Source organism: Daphnia pulicaria, chromosome 11, assembly GCF_021234035.1.
Source record: "Daphnia pulicaria isolate SC F1-1A chromosome 11, SC_F0-13Bv2, whole genome shotgun sequence".
NCBI classification, from domain to species: domain Eukaryota; kingdom Metazoa; phylum Arthropoda; class Branchiopoda; order Diplostraca; family Daphniidae; genus Daphnia; species Daphnia pulicaria.
Window position 1 is genome coordinate 2,129,906 of NC_060923.1, and position 18,499 is coordinate 2,148,404.

General features: G+C 44.1%; 3 protein-coding genes and 1 non-coding gene across 7 annotated transcripts; all 4 read left to right on the plus strand.

The window, feature by feature from the left end:
• The first annotated feature begins 65 nt into the window (after positions 1 to 65).
• Positions 66 to 7,389, plus strand: LOC124315108 (protein retinal degeneration B-like). Of its 3 annotated transcripts, XM_046780510.1 has the most exons (12): positions 66 to 1,275; positions 1,356 to 1,488; positions 1,560 to 1,763; positions 1,836 to 1,978; positions 2,056 to 2,682; positions 2,751 to 3,850; positions 3,922 to 4,295; positions 4,360 to 4,747; positions 4,813 to 5,483; positions 5,552 to 5,678; positions 5,774 to 5,827; positions 6,011 to 6,140. In XM_046780510.1, the coding sequence occupies exons 1-11, from the start codon at positions 1,198 to 1,200 to the stop codon at positions 5,787 to 5,789; spliced, it is 3,861 nt and encodes a 1,286-aa protein (XP_046636466.1). In that variant the 5' UTR covers positions 66 to 1,197; the 3' UTR covers positions 5,790 to 5,827; positions 6,011 to 6,140. The 3 variants fall into 3 exon arrangements, with proteins under 3 accessions (XP_046636466.1, XP_046636463.1, XP_046636464.1); XM_046780507.1 differs by lacking the exon at positions 5,774 to 5,827 and having other exon boundaries at positions 6,011 to 7,389; XM_046780508.1 differs by having other exon boundaries at positions 5,774 to 6,147.
• A 1,906-nt stretch (positions 7,390 to 9,295) lies between these two features.
• LOC124315587 lies at positions 9,296 to 12,255 on the plus strand. The gene is made up of 3 exons (XM_046781361.1): positions 9,296 to 10,328; positions 10,512 to 10,957; positions 11,669 to 12,255. Exons 2-3 carry the CDS (start codon positions 10,530 to 10,532, stop codon positions 11,895 to 11,897), a joined length of 657 nt encoding a protein of 218 aa, XP_046637317.1. The 5' UTR covers positions 9,296 to 10,328; positions 10,512 to 10,529; the 3' UTR covers positions 11,898 to 12,255.
• Positions 11,098 to 11,170, plus strand: Trnak-uuu. The gene has a single exon. It is a non-coding gene; the product is annotated as a tRNA-Lys (tRNA).
• Positions 12,256 to 12,525: 270 nt separating the features above from the next.
• LOC124315513 (elongation of very long chain fatty acids protein 4-like) lies at positions 12,526 to 14,598 on the plus strand. 2 transcript variants are annotated; one of them, XM_046781246.1, is made up of 7 exons: positions 12,526 to 12,839; positions 12,923 to 13,110; positions 13,184 to 13,264; positions 13,489 to 13,660; positions 13,735 to 13,862; positions 13,926 to 14,081; positions 14,429 to 14,598. In XM_046781246.1, exons 1-7 carry the CDS (start codon positions 12,737 to 12,739, stop codon positions 14,474 to 14,476), a joined length of 876 nt encoding a protein of 291 aa, XP_046637202.1. In that variant the 5' UTR covers positions 12,526 to 12,736; the 3' UTR covers positions 14,477 to 14,598. The 2 variants fall into 2 exon arrangements, with proteins under 2 accessions (XP_046637202.1, XP_046637203.1); XM_046781247.1 differs by lacking the exon at positions 14,429 to 14,598 and adding an exon at positions 14,151 to 14,232 and having other exon boundaries at positions 12,527 to 12,839.
• Positions 14,599 to 18,499: the final 3,901 nt, after the last annotated feature.

Sequence of the window (18,499 nt, forward strand, 5' to 3'; positions counted from 1 at the left end):
TAGCCAATTCTTGCGTGACAAATGTAACAAAATGAACTGCGGAATTTCATTTCCCCACAGTCGACGACAATTGCAAGGCTTCCGATTTTTGTTTCCTGCCCTTCCTAACCTAACATAGGATAGCGCGTGGAAACACAAAAGAATTTTAATCCGAACTCGATGGCCAATAAATCTCGAAAGAGAGCCCGGGGTGACGTCAGAAATCCATAAAAAAATGTTATTGTTCTCTAGCGCCATCTGTGAGTGGCGACAGCAACTGCTGGTGGACACCCCCCAACTTCGTTCACTTCGTTCAGTCCCGTTCCTGGTTGTAAGTACGAAAGGTTGTTGTCAAATGCCAGTGGCAGCAGTCAGCAGGGGAAAAACCGTTTTTTTTTTCCGGGGGAATAAGAAGAAAAATTGAATGGCGATTTTATACGTGTGTGTCCTGTGCTGGCTTGACTCCCGCCTTAATCATTAGACCTCAATTCAATTAGGTCTTTATAGACTTGTTTCCTAGCTGCTCTAAACATCCGGCTTCTCAATTAACCTGCGTGTGTCGCTGGCCAAGTCTGTGTGTTTGTTTGTGCGTGGCGCTCCGTTGACAGCTCCTCTCTGCACCACCAACATTTCTTTTGCTTTTTTTCCTTCCGTCTCTTTTTCCTTATTCTTTTTTTGACGCACACATTTGGACGACGACGACGAAACGGAATGCGTCACGTCAGTCTGGTGGCCAGTCGACGAGATTTCCAAACGCCATGGAATTCGGCCTCTGTATCTGTTTGTTGACTCTACATCGCCACATTTACACGCAAACAGTTTACTCTAGTGAGAGGTCAGGGAGGGGATAGAGCACCTCAGCTATTTTCTCATCCTCTCCCTTGTGTGTGAATTTTCACTCTTTTTGTTTTGGGGTTTGGTTTTTGTTTCTGTCTGCCCGTCTAAAAACCAACATAGCAACGCTTGCTTTTTTGTTGACCCCTCCTCCTGTCTGCTGATGAAATTCCCCTTTCCCATTTGTTTGCGTCCCTAATGGGATGTCTACTCTCTTGCCAGTCAGTGTTACCATAATACATAATGGAATTATGGCTGCGATAAGGCTTCTTCTGGACAGAAGTTTCCCAATGTGATCAGTAACAGTGTGTAGTCTCAACACTTCAAGCCAAGTTTCATGTGCCAAAAAGTCAGCGGATTCAATTCCTGCCCGCTTCTCTCACCATGTTGATCAAAGAGTACAGAATACCCCTGCCCCTCACCGTGGAGGAGTACAGGATCGCCCAGCTCTACATGATAGCTGTAAGTGACACTTGTGCAAGTTACTATTTTCCGTTTAAATAACTCATCACTGAAATCTGAATTTTTTAAACACATTGCAGAAGAAGAGCAGAGAAGAGAGCTGTGGTGAAGGCAGCGGGGTGGAGATTTTAGTGAATGAACCCTACTCCGAAGGCCCTGGAGGGTCTGGACAATATACTCATAAAATCTTCCATGTTGGCAGTCACCTGCCTGGTAATTTCCCAGACTTGATTTGATGATTAATGTTGACATTTGTTTTGTAACTTTCAGAGTTCACATTTCAGGTTGGCTCAAGGCTCTTTTGCCCAAATCTGCCTTCATCGTGGAGGAAAAGGCTTGGAATGCCTACCCTTACACCAGAACTCGCTACACCTGCCCTTTTATCGAGAAGTTTAGTCTGGACATTGAAACCGTCTACCGTGAAGACTGCGGAGACATTGAGAACGTCTTTAAGCTCAGCAAATCCGAGCTGAACGACCGAGCCGTCGGTAATTTTCAGCCAGAAATAACGAGCCGGCCTTATAATCCATTTGACGCTTTCTTTCTATTTCTCATTGCAGATTTGATTGATGTAGTGAAAGATCAATTGCCCACGGCTAGCGATTACGTCAAGGAAGAAGATCCATGCGTGTACATCAGCCGGAAGACGGGCAGAGGGCCGTTGAGTGACTCTTGGATTCAAGATTACTGGCGTGAATGCAAGGTTCGTTACTTTATCGAACGCGTGAAGCCTTTGAACAGCATTCCTTATCCCTTTTGTTGATTTGTTTGTGTGTGTAGGGTCAGACGTTGCCCTTGTCCAACGGCAAGGCCATCATGTGCGCCTACAAGCTGTGCCGGGTGGAATTCAAGTACTGGGGCATGCAGGCCAAGATCGAGCGGTTCATCCACGACATTGCCCTGAGGAAGACGATGGTGCGAGCCCACCGGCAGGCCTGGACCTGGCAGGACGAGTGGTTCAACCTGACGATGGACGACATCCGCGAACTGGAACGGCAAACGCAGGAAGCCCTGGCCAAGAAAATGGCGTCAGCCACGACGACGACCAGCGAAGGCGGCCTGGAACAACAGCAGCTGCAGCAAGAGGCCAAGACGAGCGGGGGAGTCATTCCGTCCAGCCTGGTGCCGGCCTCGCCCGAAATCGGCGGCCAGGAAACGGTGGACAGCAAAGGACAGCCGGTAGCAGCTGCTTCAGTCCAGGGAGCTCCATCATGGCCCATGTCGTGCATTTCCGAGTCGAGCAGCGAAGACGACGAGTTTTTCGACTGCCAAGATTTCCGTTCCGGTCAGGCGGGCGGGGCCTTGTCACCGACCATGGTCCGCTGGAGTTCAATGGAGTTGGTCCCACAGGGCGAAGAGGCTGACGAACTGGACCCTGCCGAGAAAGTGCCAGACGAACGAATCGAAGTGAGAGTCACCCACAAACTTTATTTCCTTCCATTTTTGATGATTTCCAACTTTTATTTGATTCCCAGGAACGGGACAGCATCTTTTCGGCTGGTTACCTGCAGCGGTTCGGGGCTAATCAAAGGCGGCCGTCCCGCAAGCTGGTCAGCTCTTTCCTGCGGGCCAGTGGAAGTGGCCGGTCTCAATCTCCTGGCGGCACGGGTGGATCGAATACGTCGTCGCTGCAATCGCATCCGGCCAGCGCCCTGATTTTGGTGTTCCACGGCGGCACCGTCCTGGACGTCTCGTCTGAAGTGGCCAACAAAGCCGCCGATTTGGCCACGTTCCGCAGCAATTTGGAGGCTGTCATCCGTCAACATTTTCCCAGTTTGTGCTCGGGTCGCTTGGCCGTCCGTCTCGTCTCATGCCCAACCTTGTGCCCAGATGCAATCACCGTCCTCAACAGTTTGTCTTGTTCCTCATCCGCTTTGGTGGACCCTGTCGCATCGCCACTACCACCGACGTCGGCGGATTCTTCTCATCCGGCCACGTCGGACTCGTCGGCAGGCGATTCAGTTGCTCCCCTACCACCGGCCGCCAACGCCACCAGTGCTCCTCCTGCAGCCACCGCCTGCTGGCCACCGCTGGGCTGCCTGCCGCTGTTTGCCGCCTCGTCGCCGGAATACGCCGACACGGTGACCCGCACGATTGTGGCGGCCAATCTCGCCTATTCAGAGTTCCTCAAATCGCCGGAAGGTGGTGGCTTCTCCGGTGCTGTGGCCGTGGTGGCCGACTCGGCCGGATCCGTCCTCCTCTACGACGCCCTTTGCAAATCATCCGACCACATGGACGGCCCTGGCGGCGACATTCAGTCGCACTTCGGCGGCAGCGACAACAGCATCGCTGAAGAACCCGACCAGCACAGTCCAGGCGGCGTCTTTGAAGAGGAGAAGAAGGAACGGGATCACTTTGCTCCTTCCGGCGCATCGTCCTCTTTCAAAAGTCCCAGGTCCTATCATCACCTGCAAGCGCCGACCAATCGCCGGCACTCCACATCGGCCAATGATCACGGCCCAACTCGTCACAGTTCCTCATCCGCCGCCATTATCAAAAATTCTTACCTGGACTTTGAAGTGGGCGATTGCTTCCTCCTGGGAAGTCCGCTCTCGTTGGTCTTGGCCTTTCGCAAGTAATGACATCTATTTAACTGGATTTAATTATTTGAATTATTTAATGAAATTTGATTAATTTGAAAAAAAGGTGGAGCCACAATCACCACGGCGAACGTTGGCCTCGCCGTCCTCACTGCCACGGCATTTTCAATTTATTCCACTCGATGGATCCCCTGGCCGCCCGTTTGGAGCCGCTCCTGTCGGCCCGTTTCGCCAACACTCGGCCCGTCTCTGTTCCGCGCTATCAGCGCTATCCGCTGGGCGACGGAAAGTCCAACACCTTGGTGGATTTCGTCCAGAACAATCCCCAGCTGTTTCAGGAGCCGACGTCGTCGACACCTCCCCAGCCAAAGGCCGAGGACAACAACGGGCTGAGCAAGCGACGACAGTCGGACGGATCCTTCTTCCACGGAAGTGACAACAGTCTCGGATCCGATCCTCTGGCAGCTCAAATGGCTTCACGTAATTTCCCATTTTTCTTTCTTTATTTTCGATCGAAATGAATTCAACTTTTTCCGGTTGTTAGTGTCGCAGCGTTGGTGGGGTAGTAAACGATTGGATTACGTGTTTTACTGCCCCGACGGACTGACATCGTTCCCGCCGTCGGCGCTGCCCCATTTGCTTCACGCCTCCTTCTGGGAGTCGGCCGACGTGGCGGCTTTCATCCTGCGCCAATTGATGCGACTAGACGTCAGCGGTGGCGGAGGAGGAGTTGGAAACTCGGCTGGATCGGTTGACGAATATTACGGCGACATCAGGGACTCTAACGGCGGATCGTTGCCCTTCAGTCCCGGCACCCCCTGTGAGAAGTGGATGCGCAAACGGACGTCGGTCAAGATCAAAAATATCGGAGCCAATCATCGAGCCAACGACATTATCGTCAACGAAACGATGCCTCAGGTTATCGTCGCCAGGTAATTCATTTAAAATCAGTTATTTATTATTATAGATTTTATTTCATTTCATTTAAATCTTGCAGGTTCATGTACGGGCCACTGGACATGGTGGCGTTGACTGGCGAGAAAGTGGACGTTCACTTTTTGCGCGATGCCAACAACGGCGAATGGGATCTCATCGCCACCGAAGTGACGGACAAGGCCGGTCGATTGGTCTGCACTCTGCCGCCGGATCGAACTCTCCCGCCTGGACTTCATCCCATCAAAATGGTGGTCCGTGGCGATCACACGTACGCCGATTTGTACGTGGCCGTTTTGCCGGCCCGGACCCAGGCCGTCGTCTTCAGCATCGACGGATCGTTCACGGCCTCCGTGTCGGTCACTGGACGTGACCCCAAGGTGCGGGCCGGCGCTGTGGACGTTGTTCGCCATTGGCAGGAGCTCGGCTACTTGATCATCTACACCACTGGCCGTCCGGACATGCAGCAACGTCGAGTGGTCTCTTGGCTGGCCCAGCACAACTTCCCGCACGGTTTGCTGTCGTTCGCCGACGGGTTGAGCACCGACCCGCTGCGCCACAAGGCCGACTACCTCAAACTGTTGGTCAACGACGTCGGACTGGAGATCAGGGCCGCCTACGGTTCCAGCAAAGACATAAGCGTCTACGCCAGCGTTGGCATCAAGCCGGAGAACATTTACATTGTGGGCAAGGTATCGCGCAAGCACCAAGGTCAAGCCCAGTCTCTCATCGAAGGTATAAATCATTTCCAATTGTACACCTTTTGACCTTTTTTTAAAAATTTGTTTGATTTTCTCAATCAGGTTACGCCAGCCATTTGTCTAATTTGGCTTTGCATCAGTGCCGGCCGGCCCAGATCAATCCTTACCTCCTTCTGCCAAGGGGTTGCCTCTCTCTGCCCGGTCACGGAGCTCCTCTTTTACGCCGAAGGTTCGTCACTTCCATTTGATTATTTCCAGTTGATGATGTAATAATAATAAGAAGAGCATGCTACACAACCAATAAGCCATTACGTTTTCGCGCAGACAAGATCCGATTTAGAAGAAATGAACAAATGAAGAAACAAATTTGGAAATCGGGTTTGTTCTTAATATTCAACGGTTATGCAACCCGGCTTCGTCTCTATTTAGGCTCGTTTGTCGTTGATTATAGTTAGAAAACCACTACGTTAACATGTCTAATGCTTGATTTAATCCGGTGCATATTTAACCAACTAATTGGGTGCGGTTCGTCTATTTTTGGTCAACTTGAATTGAGCGCAGATCGGCGAAACGGGCGACATCTTTTCCGATCTCGACGGTCGTCACGGGAGTCATTTACACGACGTCGTCTGCCGCGACGATGGTGGCCTCGACTGCCGTCACCAATACTCAAACGCTGGCCAACAAGTCCAGCTGAATCCCCCCCAGTAAAAAACCAAAACAAATTCGATTGCCAACGCGGATGTAGTCCCCCTTAAAAAAGTTCGACCCCCTCGTTCGTCTCTAGTGTTTTTCTTTCAAAAAACGTAGTTGACTGTCGTCTTTTTTCTCTTCTTCTTTCTATATACTATTTCCAAATCTCTCATCATCTTCGTGTTTTGTCCGTCTAGCTCTCTTTTTGTCTTTGTGTCCAAACCCCCCCTCAAATCATTTCAGGAAATCTTTTTCTTTTCGTACCCCCCCGCCAACTTTTGAGATTCGTTTGATCGATGACGTGATGTTGGGTTATCGATCGATTGATTATTTGGCTTGTTTATTATTAATTAATTGGGCTCTGGGTTCCTTATATCATTCATTGATTAACATCAGGTTTCACTGCGGTGGAAGATTCGCAACCATTTGCTCCATCTTGAAAGAAAAATTAGCAGAACTAAGTCGTTTCGGGAATAATGATTTGCGGTTTACCGACGGCCTATTCTCATTCATTTCCTCAATAAGTAAATTGTTTTTTGATTCGCTTGTCTATCGTCGTTTATTCTTTTTCTCACACCTTTTGCCAGATGGCCAGAGAGAGGGGGAATGCTAATTTAAGTCATTGGCGCTATTGTTCGTTCGTGTTGTTATATACTCCCCAGTTTCGTGATTCTATGAAGCAGAGATTCATTCTTTATTAACAGAGAAAAAGTAAAATTGCAGAGTAGAAAAGGGAAAACGATTTTGTGATGGAGATAATGCGACTGTTTATATACATACCTAGGCGATTCAAATCAATAACCTACGTAATATTATATATAATGTGTACTATCATCATCTCATTAAATAATAATATTATAAATTTACGTAAAAAAAAAGGGAGGGAAGAAGGGGGAAAAAGTTGTGCGACAAAACTATTTTTCGTTGTCTGTTTGTTTGTTCGTTGGTTGTCTTACATTATCTTTATTAATTTTTCTCGAAGGAGGAGGAGCTTACATAAATTATTCCTCCGCTCTCATCCCGTGCGTGTTTTTTTTTCATTCGATTCTGTACAACATTATTATTATTATGATTATTATTATTATTAATCGGTGTATATGATTGTGCGTATGTGCTGTATTATTATCATTATTATTTATTTATTAACAACAATTCCTACATATGTTATCATGATGTCATTAACTACTATATATATACAAATTAGACTCTACTACATCAACAATAATAACAATTCTCGGTGACTGAAACATTTCCAGTTCCAGTTTTTTTCGGACCAGATCCCAAGAAATTTAAATTTTATGTCGTTTTTCAAGAATTCGTCTGTTTGTTTGTTTTTGAAATTCTTGGAGAGACGGTAGTAGAGACCCTTCCTTCTTACGTCATCGATTGGTGTGGGTGGAAGAGGGGCGGCTCTGAAGCGAAACTAAAAGTTTTTTTCTTTTTGACGTATTCATTAGGCTTCTAAATTTATTATTGTTTTTTATTTCTCCTGACGATAGATCAGACTTTTATATGTACAACTGGCACATTTGACATGTATCTTCACTGGGGGAGATGTTAGTGCAGTTTGGCGCAGACAAATCGAGCGGTGCATATTTAATATTTATCGCGTCTCGGAATGGGTTGCGACAGATGACAACGTCAAACGACACGGAACACGAGTGATATTAAGATAAGTCGTTCCCTGTACGATATAAGATACAGCCCAAATGATTTATTATTGAAAATGTGAAATGCATTTTCCAGTAGATTTTGTCTCAATTCTTTTTTCCTTGAATCGGAATGGATGAAAGTGTTTTTTACCATTTCATTCCGGCTGCTGGATGTGTTGAAAGGGCGCTTGATCAGTGCCGATCTAATCGTTGAGAAACCCGATTAGTGATTTTTAAAAGGGGGCGTGTTGGCCAAGTGAGAAAAAGCGAGTGCTGATTGATGCCATTGGGAATAATCTTTGGTACGTACGAATTCTCATATAGAAAAGAAAGCCAACGGCAGTGGAGTGAACACCGTCAAATTTGATTATGAATGACGTCCAATAAAATACAAAAGAGTGTAGCCAAAAAGAGAAAAAATGGAACCGAAAACGTTTGATTCTTATACTACTCCGGCGTCACCAGGCCAGCGAAATGCAGTTGGGCTTTTTTTTGTATTAACTCAGTTTTCACAAGACTTGGGTGGCACAAAAGAAAGACGCCATTTCCGGTCGTAGAGTCCCCCCCCCTTTCTGGCACTTAATAATGTTTAAAAGATTTAATAAGAAAGTCTCGAAGCAACAGGAGTAGCAGCAGCAGCACTCAGTGCTAATACGGATTTTAGTGACCTCGTATCACATCATTTAAGTTTCTGTATTGCGCATTTATAAGAAACGGAAACGCTCGCTGCTACTGCCGTCCGGAATATGAAAAGACGGAATTGGCTAATATTTTGATGGCGACTGAGTGCCATTATAAGTCGTATGTAGTACAAGGAGCCGGTTTACACGGAATGGCCATTTGATGCAATTGGCCTCCAGTCAGAAATCGGCGGCTGGCGGATTTATCATTCAAATGTCAACGTTTTCCTCTAGTTCCGTCTAACAAGAGCTTTCGGCGGTGTAGTAGATCATTAGAGATGCATGGAGATGCTGTGAGATATTATTTGTCTAACGAAAGCATTGATTAACGAGCGACTTCAACCTCCAGTTAATTAGAGCTTCCGTCGCATGGTACTGTACACGCAAAAGTTTGAGAAGCTTCAAATGTTTTTTTTTCCGCTCCCTTTGATAAATGCGACAAGTTTTTTTTAATTTTCTCCTGAAAAAAACAAATTTGTGAGAATTTTTTGGTTTTTCCACCTGCGTATTGTCTCTGGACAACTTGTTGAGATTTTCTATTTTTTTATACTTCCTGAACTCTTATGTTACGGAGACATAAAAGAATCATCGAATATAGTATATTCTTCCGCGCCAAACAAACATTAAAAATTTAATGTCATCGCCCACTTACTTTTGTTCTAGTTATTAAATTTTCCGTCTGTCCGAACACGACAATTCACTTTGATTTGATTTAAATTTTTTTTTGCTAAAAAGACTAAAAAAATATTTCAAATTTTAAAAATGGCGGGTTTATATTTGAAGTCCCCGTCATTCGATGAATAGAATCGAATAGCTTTTTTTTCCGCTCCCTTTGATAAATCCGACAAGTTTTTTCTATTCTTCTTCTGGAAAAAAAAAAAAAAAAAAGTTTTAAATTTTTTGGTGTTTCCACCTGCGTTTTGTCTGGAATGGACAACTTGTTGGAGATTTTCTTCCCGTCCTGAACTCTTATTCCGTAGCTCTTATGTTATGGAAACGTAAAAGAATCATTGAATTTATGTACTATTGTACATATGTATTATACTTGTGCGCCAAACAAAAATTTAAAAATTAAATGTCATCGCCCACTTACTTTTGTTCTAGTTGTACATTAATTTTCCGTCTGTCCGAACACGACAATTCACTTTGATTTAATTTTTTGAAAAAAGTAAGGAGCCCCAACAAATTTCAAATTTAAAAAATGGTAAGTTTATATTTGAAGTCCCCGTCATTGGATTCCTTACATATGACCATATTGCGAATGTGACACTCGACCGGATGTTGATGAAACGAGTCCAGTGCTACAAAACACATCAAACAACAACACGCGGGATGATCGGGCCCGCCGATACGAAATGCTTTGAAATGCGCGTGATGCAACCCAAAAGCTCATCCCGCCGTGACACTCGACACACACTGTACAACCCCCTTGATCGATTCGCACCCCCCTCTCTCAAACAAATCACTCGATAAATGTCAAATTGTTCGACCCCCCCCCCTTTTTCTTGTAGTGACGCAATGTTATTGTGAGTGATCGGAATAGGATTTTTAAGATGGGGGTGGAGCCGGGGCGTGGGTTTTCCTTTTCACAGCAGCAGCAGACGAGGCTGAGCCGACCCGAACGAGTCAAAAGTGGTCCGACCAGCCGCAGACTCTGCCAGTCTCACGAACGAACTCGTCACAGCCGTTCCAGTTCCAGCAGCAGCAGCAGCAGCGCAACATTGTTTTTTTTTTGGTTTTCAATCGAGATTCCTTTCGGTCGCTGGCTAAAGCTTCTTCTTCTCCCGTCACTGTCACCTTGATCGGACAGCATCACTAATAACACGTCACCGACAGCAGACGATATCTAAATCGGTTAGTACATTTTCCTTAATACGTTAAACCGCAGTTGACGTACGTTTGTAATTACTTGTAGTCGACTGCTGTTGTGGAATGGGCAATTTCATACTTTGCCTTCATTATAGATTCGATTTGTATTTAAATTTGAGCAGTATTTAATTTCGTGAACGAATTTTTTCAATTGGAAATCATTTCTAGAAAAAGGATTGACGGAATATGAACCGGAACTACAGAAACATGAACGGGCTGCGTTTCCTGATGCTCATTCTCGGTCTGATGACGATCGTCAACGTCGGCCAAGTCCGGCCGGATGACGAAACGTCGGAAGAAGATGTCGACGACGAGAATTTTCTATCCGGCAGTGCTGCTGCGGTTGCTGCTGGATCATCCGACTCGGCAGAAGAGGACGACAACAACAATAAAGGGATTGAATTGTACTTGAGCGCCATGAAAGATCTTTATCGACAGAGCAAGAGACAAGAAGCCGAGCCGTTGGTTAGCAGCCGAAGTGGGGCATCGGCTCCCATCGCTGCGCTTTATCGCCGCAGTGCGTTAAATAAGAATTTCATCCGGTTCGGACGCAGCGGTGGAGGAGTGATCAAGACTGATGTCAGCCGTCAAATGCAGCCAACGCAACCCATCAGGTATATATCGCGGCGGTTATTTTTTAAAAACTAACCCCATTTATTAAGTTTAATCACTTTCCATCTTCCCCTTATACATGATTGATCGAATCACTATAGGAAATAAGGTCCGGATTTGTTATTTAACTCGATGTGATAACGCCGGGTTAGCTCAGTCGGTAGAGCGCGGGACTTTTAATCCTGAGGTCAAGGGTTCAAGTCCCTTATTCGGCGATTCTTTTTTTCGTTCCACTTGGCATTTAATTGAATTTCACAAATTAAATCAGTGGAAATATTTCATCCAAACTGCTTCCGATTCCTTCTCGCTGGAGTCCAAACTTTTTTTACGACTATTTTTTAATGTTCTCTCATCTTTCGAGGATAGCAGTCATGACGTTTTTTAATGTTCCCTTGATGAAATTGATATGTGCGAGTTTCCCGAAATTCCGCCGAAATTCGTCCACTTGTCACCCGAGCGCCATAAAAGTTGAATCGACTAGTTGTTGTCAACTTTTTCAGAGCTCAAAAGTTGTGTAACCAATTAAAAAGGAAGAAGCTGGCATTGAAATTGAATTTATTTATAAAATGATGCCGGTCTCGTGAAATCTGTGCCGAGCGCGTGGGAGGTTATACAAGACATCCGCGCGTTGTAACCCGAATGTTATTTACATTATTTTCTTCTACTTTTTCTTCTTCTCTTTTTGGTGTGTGTGTGTGTGGAATGAATCTCAGGTTGATGGGGTTGAACGAATCGGATTCCGGCAAGGATGGAGAGCGATCGTTTCATCCGGCTCGCCCTTCTCGCAGTTTGAGATCCAATTTCATTCGTTTCGGTCGCAGTTTCTTCCCGACGTCGAACCGATGGGGCGAAACTGTACGCCGATCCGCCCGCCGCTCTCCATCCGCCGGGCGGCAAATGATGAGCCTTGTCCACCTACCCGGTTCTTCTTCTCGCCGTTAATGCCCGCAACTACCAACAACAACAAAATCCACTCGGAGAATGAGAGCACAGCCCCCCCCCCCTATTATTTCACCCCCTGTTCGATGTATCTGACATTTGATTCCCCCCACCCCACCACCAAATGTTATTATTATTACCAACAATTTCCTACTTGTCTCTTTTGATCGATGTTTTAATCGTTATATTTCATCAAAATAATTTATTTAAACATTATTGGAATTCAAATTCAAACGACACGCCGTCTATACGTCCTACCAAAGCGGATCATTTCTATTTCTTATTAACCAACACAGAAATTCAATCTGAACTGTATTGAATACTGTAGGAAATATACAACAAAATTTAATATCAGCCATTATTTTGAAATTCTAGTCAAACAACAATTTTTTCTGATTTCTATCTACGTGTCGCATTTTCGGACGATATAATAAAAATACACACCAAATTAAACACTAGAAAAAATAATTTTATTCAATTTGTTTCGAATCGGTTGGAATGATGAAACTGCGACTGCGTCGCCGGGTGGTGGGGATCCCCCCTTCCACCCCTAATACGAGCAGGACATCTCCCCCTCTCCGTTCTTTATTGATCGAAATAAAAATCCCCCCTCCAGCAGGAGCAGAAGCGAACGACTAGACATATATTTGGCTGGTCGTGTTAAAAACCGAACCGACATTTTCGGGAAGCCACGCGCTTCTTCTTCCGTGCCGGAATAATCCGAGCTTCTTCTTCTTCTTCGTGGCTTATTGCTGCATTGCGTAATCGTTACCTATACCGTAAGGGTGTTGTGTGCAATTGCATCGTGTTTTTTGGTTTGAGTTAAGTTTGTCGAAGAAAAGATGGAGACGTCCATCAGTCGAATCTATTCGGAATTCTCGTTTCATTTCGTCAGTGTTTATCAACGAGTTGTCCAGTTTTACGGATGGTGCATGAGCCGGGCAGGTATGTAGTAATTTATTTAAAATTGAAATTGGTTTTATTGGCGTCTGATTTTCTAAAAATTTGTGTCGGCCGGCATATTATAGATCCACGAGTAGCCAAATGGCCGCTGATGGCGTCTCCTGTTCCGACATTGCTCATCGCCATGGCCTACCTCACGTCCATCTATTACGGAAGGCGGTTCATGGCCAAAAGGAAACCGTTTTCCATACGTGGTATCCTGATACCTTATAATCTGGCCATGGCGCTACTCAATCTCTACATTGGACTTGAGGTGATTATTCCATTCAACTAATTATGTCATTGTTTCACATCAACTTTTCTTGGTCGGGTTCATTTGATGACAGCTGGCTGTGACGCAACATCGCAAGCAATACAATTGGCTCTGTCAACCCGTCAATTACTCTGAGGATCCCGATGAAATTAGGGTAAGACATTTAACTTTGAAAAATTTAGCCGATAGTTGTCGAGTTTTCAATAGCAGACGACAACTGTCAGTCGCATGGCCATCTGGTAGTCACCGGACGAACTAGTTGAAATGCAGACGAATGTTCAAATAATTTTCGTTTCGGTTTTCAAACAGCAAAGTCGTTCTCTGTGGAAAATATTTGAATTCGAATTATAGATTAAACGATTTGAATGATTGATTTAGATCGCGTCGGCATTATGGTTTTACTACGTCTCTCGCCTGGTTGAAATGCTGGACACCATCTTTCTGGTGATGCGAAAAAAGTGGCAGCAATTGACTTTTCTGCACGTGTACCACCACTCGACAATGTTTATGCTCTGGTGGATTGGTGTGAAATGGGTTCCCGGCGGATCAGGTATTGGGTCACTTTTATTTTCTATGTTTTAAACCGAATCCATTTTTAACTTGTTACCCTCAAAACGATTGCAGCGTTCTTTGCAGCCATGGTCAACAGTATTATTCATGTTGCCATGTACCTGTATTATGCCTTGTCTGCTTGCGGTCCCAAGGTCCAAAAGTATCTCTGCTGGAAGAAATACCTCACTATTCTCCAAATGGTTAGTCATCCATAGGTTTAGTGCAAGTGTGTGGATTTCAACTTTAACACACTTGATTTGCAGGCACAATTTGTCTCAGCGTTGGTTCTAGGTGTGAGAGCCCTGATTTACGGCTGTGACTTCCCTCTCTGGATGCAGTATGCCTTGGTGGTGTACATGTCATCATTCCTCTTCCTCTTTGGCCAATACTACAGAAATGCTTATCTTCTAAAGAAACAGGTAACTTTGTAAATCTCCTTTCCGTATCTCATTCATCACTAACTTTTTTTCCCATTGATAATCATGCAGCACTCTCAAAAGAAAATAAGATAAAAAAAAGACTCGAAAAGGACTTGTCAATTCTTTCAGCAATTCTCTCAATCACTTAAAACAAAAAAAATACCAATAGGGTCTTTCCATTAATACTCTTTTTTATTAAACCATTTTGTGTCTGTGTACGTCTCTTTCTTATAGAATAAATTATTAAAAGGAGTACGGGGATTAACTACGGTACCTTATGGATTTTGTGTCATTGTAAATCATGTATAACCATTCTATCTTTAATAGTTTTTTTCTGGAAAATTGAGGTTTGTTGGTGTGAGATGTTTCAGGATGTTCTCGGGCGATCCCAGTGACCGTCTGATTGGACGGCAGACAAATCACCTTCAGAGTAATCTTTTTCGGCCCCATGAAATCCCCTTAACAGTAACAAAAAAAGTGTAACATTTAATGAATCCATTTCACTTTAAATAATGATGAGCCTCAATTTTTTATCTTAATCTTTTAAAGCGCCTTAGAACAGTAATCTAATCAGAATTACACAATTTATCTCGCTTCAACATTCCAATAAATTAAGTATACACACATTTATCTAAGCCCATTGTTTGTAAAAAGTATCAATTCAGATGAAATTCGCGCTCAGAAAACGACCAATATTCATTTCTTGACATGAAAACGGCTAATATGGTCCAGCGTTGCAAATGTATGGCTTGTTAGTTGCACACATTTGCAACTTACAGTTAACCCCCTCCACCACCTTGACCGTTGTTGCCTGGTGGTCCTGTTGGCCCTGTCGGTCCTGTTGACAAATCAATATTTTATTTTATGTATTTGTCCTGTTAATTTCTTGGGTAAAAGAATGAGATTTCATTCAAACTTATAGGTCCTGGAGGTCCTGGAGGTCCCGAAGGTCCCGTCGCACCAGGTGGACCATTTGGGCCGACAGGACCGGTTGCACCAGGAGGACCCACTGGACCGTCGGCTCCTAAATAAAACATGTACGAGTTTTAACAAACCAATCCAAGAAATAGGAAACCAAAATTGATCGCTTGCCTGTGGGGCCTGTCGGGCCAGTAGCTCCAGTAGGTCCTAATTAACATTGATAAAACAAAACACACAACAATTGAAATCAATGCTTTATTCGATTCACCGAGGAAAGAAAAATGTAGTAGCTGATTGATTACCAGTCGGGCCAGTAGCGCCCGTAGCTCCTGTAGCTCCTGTAAGACCTTTTAGGGTGTCAACAAAGTCAGGTGTTACAAAATTTTATTGTTCAATAAGTTTTCAACTTGTCAGACCTGTAGGTCCTGTTGGGCCAGTGGGACCGGGCGGACCTTGATATAAAAAGACGAGAAAATCAAAGGTAAAGTAAAATTGTTTGCTAAACAAAACAATTAAATGCATACCTGGTGGACAATTACAAAGTTTGGATAATACATTCAATTTCAATCCAATCCAATACCATAACCAATTAGATCCGAAAATCCTTGGCCCCCAACCTGATATATTATCATCTTTTTCTTCAAGGGATTGCTGCTGATCAAGAGGACCTGAACAAGTTTGTGCGAGAAAAATGTTGAAATGACAACATATGTAAAACAAAGCGGCAAGTTACTGGGCGGTCCTCTGGGCAGTGATCGCACTTCTCGATGTCGAAAATCTTCCCTGGCCAGTTGATTTAGCTCCTGACCTTGTTCGGCCTTTTTCAGTAAACGTTGGACCACGTCATCGTCTTGTTGATTTAAATCAGCAGGTTGTGGCAGATTCAAATCGGAAGAATGTACCGGGGAGTCCAATGGGATCCTAAGAGGGGCAGGTGAATACGAATTTTCTATACAGAATAAGAAGCGAATTCAATTGAATTTTTGTTTCCAAACGTGAATACTTTTTTTTAGATTTCATACTTTACCTGGTTGGCTATTTTTCCGAGTGTTACCCTCTGCTGTCATGTAATTCAACAGAGAATCCAAATTGTACAAGGACAGTTCAGCAACGCAGGATAGAAAATCTTGGCAGGTGGATGGCAGTAATCTTTGTTCATCAGGAAGATGATGAGACCCATCATCTCCGCCGATGACGGGTATTATAAAACAGACGACCAAGCAGGACCACTTACAATAAGAGATGAGTAAAGAAGGCAACATCTTCGTGTGCTGCTTCCTTCACCAAATCTATATTATAGCCGGCGATCGAATGGCAGGTTTCTACGAAATGTATAGTGCCCCTTCTTTATATACTCGGCGTCAATCGGTTTCCGGGTGGGCGTCGATTTTGAACAACGGGCAGTTTGAGTTTTTTGACCAAACGGGGCTGTCCCAATCAGCAATGGAATAAAGGGTCTCGACACGTCCCGCTGATCTACAGCCTATACCAGAAATTACATATACTGTTTCCAACGTCTGACTAAAAAGGTAATTATTAATTTATTAACTGATATTCTTTAAGTTATTCAATTACTAGATGTCCTTGAGGTTGTCCATAAAAATAAGTGCTTATTTTTATGGACAAGTTTGTGATGTGATTAGTCCCTTTGAAATGGTTTATGGTTATTTTGATAATTTGAAAACGACAAGTTCAACTAAAAGCATAACATTAAATAACAAATCAATTTTTTACATCTATTAAAAGACACAATACCTTCATTGTCCTCGTTAAACTCTTGTCGGTTTTTTTCTTCTCTCCCCGCTATAGGTAAAAACAAATTACGTGATCCGTGTAGCAACAATCGCTCGCAATTTGGCTGGATGAAACTGAATAGCTTTGGCAATGCCATAACTCATATGGATTCACGTTAGCGAAAATAAAAAAAGAAAGGCGACGGGATTAACGAGCCACGTCCTATCACAGACGAGGCACATATCCATAAGAATCGACGCAGCGGGGGATTCGTCTTCGGTGAACTATCCCACCATCTGCTGTGGTTGATTCTGACTTTTACAGTCCGCCGCCGAAACAATATCTCCATAGAGGAGGTTCTCCGCGGTAAGAGGCTTTATTACCTAATACAAATATCCTGGAAACATGTTGTGGTTGTTCTGCTCTGTTGCTCTCCTGGCGATAACAGAATAGCCTGAAACACACGCTCTAGTGTCCATCTCTGCTGCTGTTTGTGATACGGTGACTGATCAAAACCAGCATGTATTGAGAGTTGATAAACGATCAGTTATTGAGAGTCTGCATTATACGGCTTACAACGAGTTACATCACATTACATGACAGCTTAACGGTGTTCTTTGCCGTCAGTCGGTGGGAAAGACTTTTTGTTTTATTTGACGCCTCGACTCTTGTGCATGTTCTCTTACATCTCTCACGTAATGGTGATGTAATTTTACTATTTTAGAACTTGTTTTGACATTCATTTGAAACGATTCAATTGAAGTTTATTTTAAACTACTTCCGCATTCAAAAATAACCCTCTATACGTACATAGTAAATATCAAGGCAATAACATTTTGATGGTCGAGTTTATATTTACAGGAAACGTCTGTGGCTGGCGATTGATCGTCAGGTGGACCCAGAGGAGGATGAGACATCAACGCCGTTTGCTCGAGGTGGGCCTATAGCCCCATCCTTTCCTGGCGGCCCCGCAACTCCAGTTAAGAACTAGAACCTCCAGTGGACCTGCTGGACCTAAACAAATTTGTACTTCAAAAGTTACTCGAAGAGTCTTGCACCATATAAAATCAAAGTTCAAGACTACCAGGTGGTCCCCTCTCAACACAGTTCTCAACACATTCCAGCTGAATCCAAAACTACTGGATACAATGGTTCGAGGGTCCAGACTCCAGCCTTTCGTCGAAATTCAGGTAATCCACGTTCAATAAAGAGTCAGTACCGTATAAATAAAGACGGTTGAATTGTGTCAGTGATGTAACTAAATATTTCAATTAAATTATACCGAGTGGTTCATTCAGCAGCGGTCGGCCTTCCGTTTCTGAATGCAATTTTCATTGTATTGTTCACCAAAGAAAGTAATTATGTAATTGAAAGTGACATTTGTTTTTAATTTGTCTATTCTGTATTCTAATTTTAAATTTTTGTACCATCGTATTCGTGCGTGTTTTGTATTTTGTGGAGGCTTCACCAACACGGCACCACAGCAGGGGAGGAGAGGCTGGATCCTCAGATGGAGAGGATCTCCATCTCAATTGCATTCATTTACATTCACCGCAATCTCCTCTCCATACCCATGACCACAGGCATCACCTAACGACATATAATTCGATATCTTGATTTTTGAGCTGCTTAACATGTGTTTTTTCTTTTTAGTAACTAGTTTAAATAAAAAATTTTACCGCGCCCCGCGTAGCTAACTTTCGTCAGAGCTATAGACTCCTGGTCTCTTCACGGCTGTGTTGGCTTCCCTATCCCGTTTTTAG

Coding starts and splice junctions, on each gene's coding strand:
- LOC124315108 (XM_046780507.1), top strand. CDS start 1,198: ATGTTGATCAAAGAGTACAGAATACCCCTGCCCCTCACCGTGGAGGAG. Junction 1,764..1,835: donor GCTGAACGACCGAGCCGTCG/GTAATTTTCAGC, acceptor TTCTCATTGCAG/ATTTGATTGATGTAGTGAAA. Junction 3,851..3,921: donor TTGGTCTTGGCCTTTCGCAA/GTAATGACATCT, acceptor TTTGAAAAAAAG/GTGGAGCCACAATCACCACG.
- LOC124315587 (XM_046781361.1), top strand. CDS start 10,530: ATGAACCGGAACTACAGAAACATGAACGGGCTGCGTTTCCTGATGCTC. Junction 10,958..11,668: donor CAGCCAACGCAACCCATCAG/GTATATATCGCG, acceptor AATGAATCTCAG/GTTGATGGGGTTGAACGAAT.
- LOC124315513 (XM_046781246.1), top strand. CDS start 12,737: ATGGAGACGTCCATCAGTCGAATCTATTCGGAATTCTCGTTTCATTTC. Junction 13,265..13,488: donor AGGATCCCGATGAAATTAGG/GTAAGACATTTA, acceptor TGATTGATTTAG/ATCGCGTCGGCATTATGGTT. Junction 13,863..13,925: donor ACCTCACTATTCTCCAAATG/GTTAGTCATCCA, acceptor CTTGATTTGCAG/GCACAATTTGTCTCAGCGTT.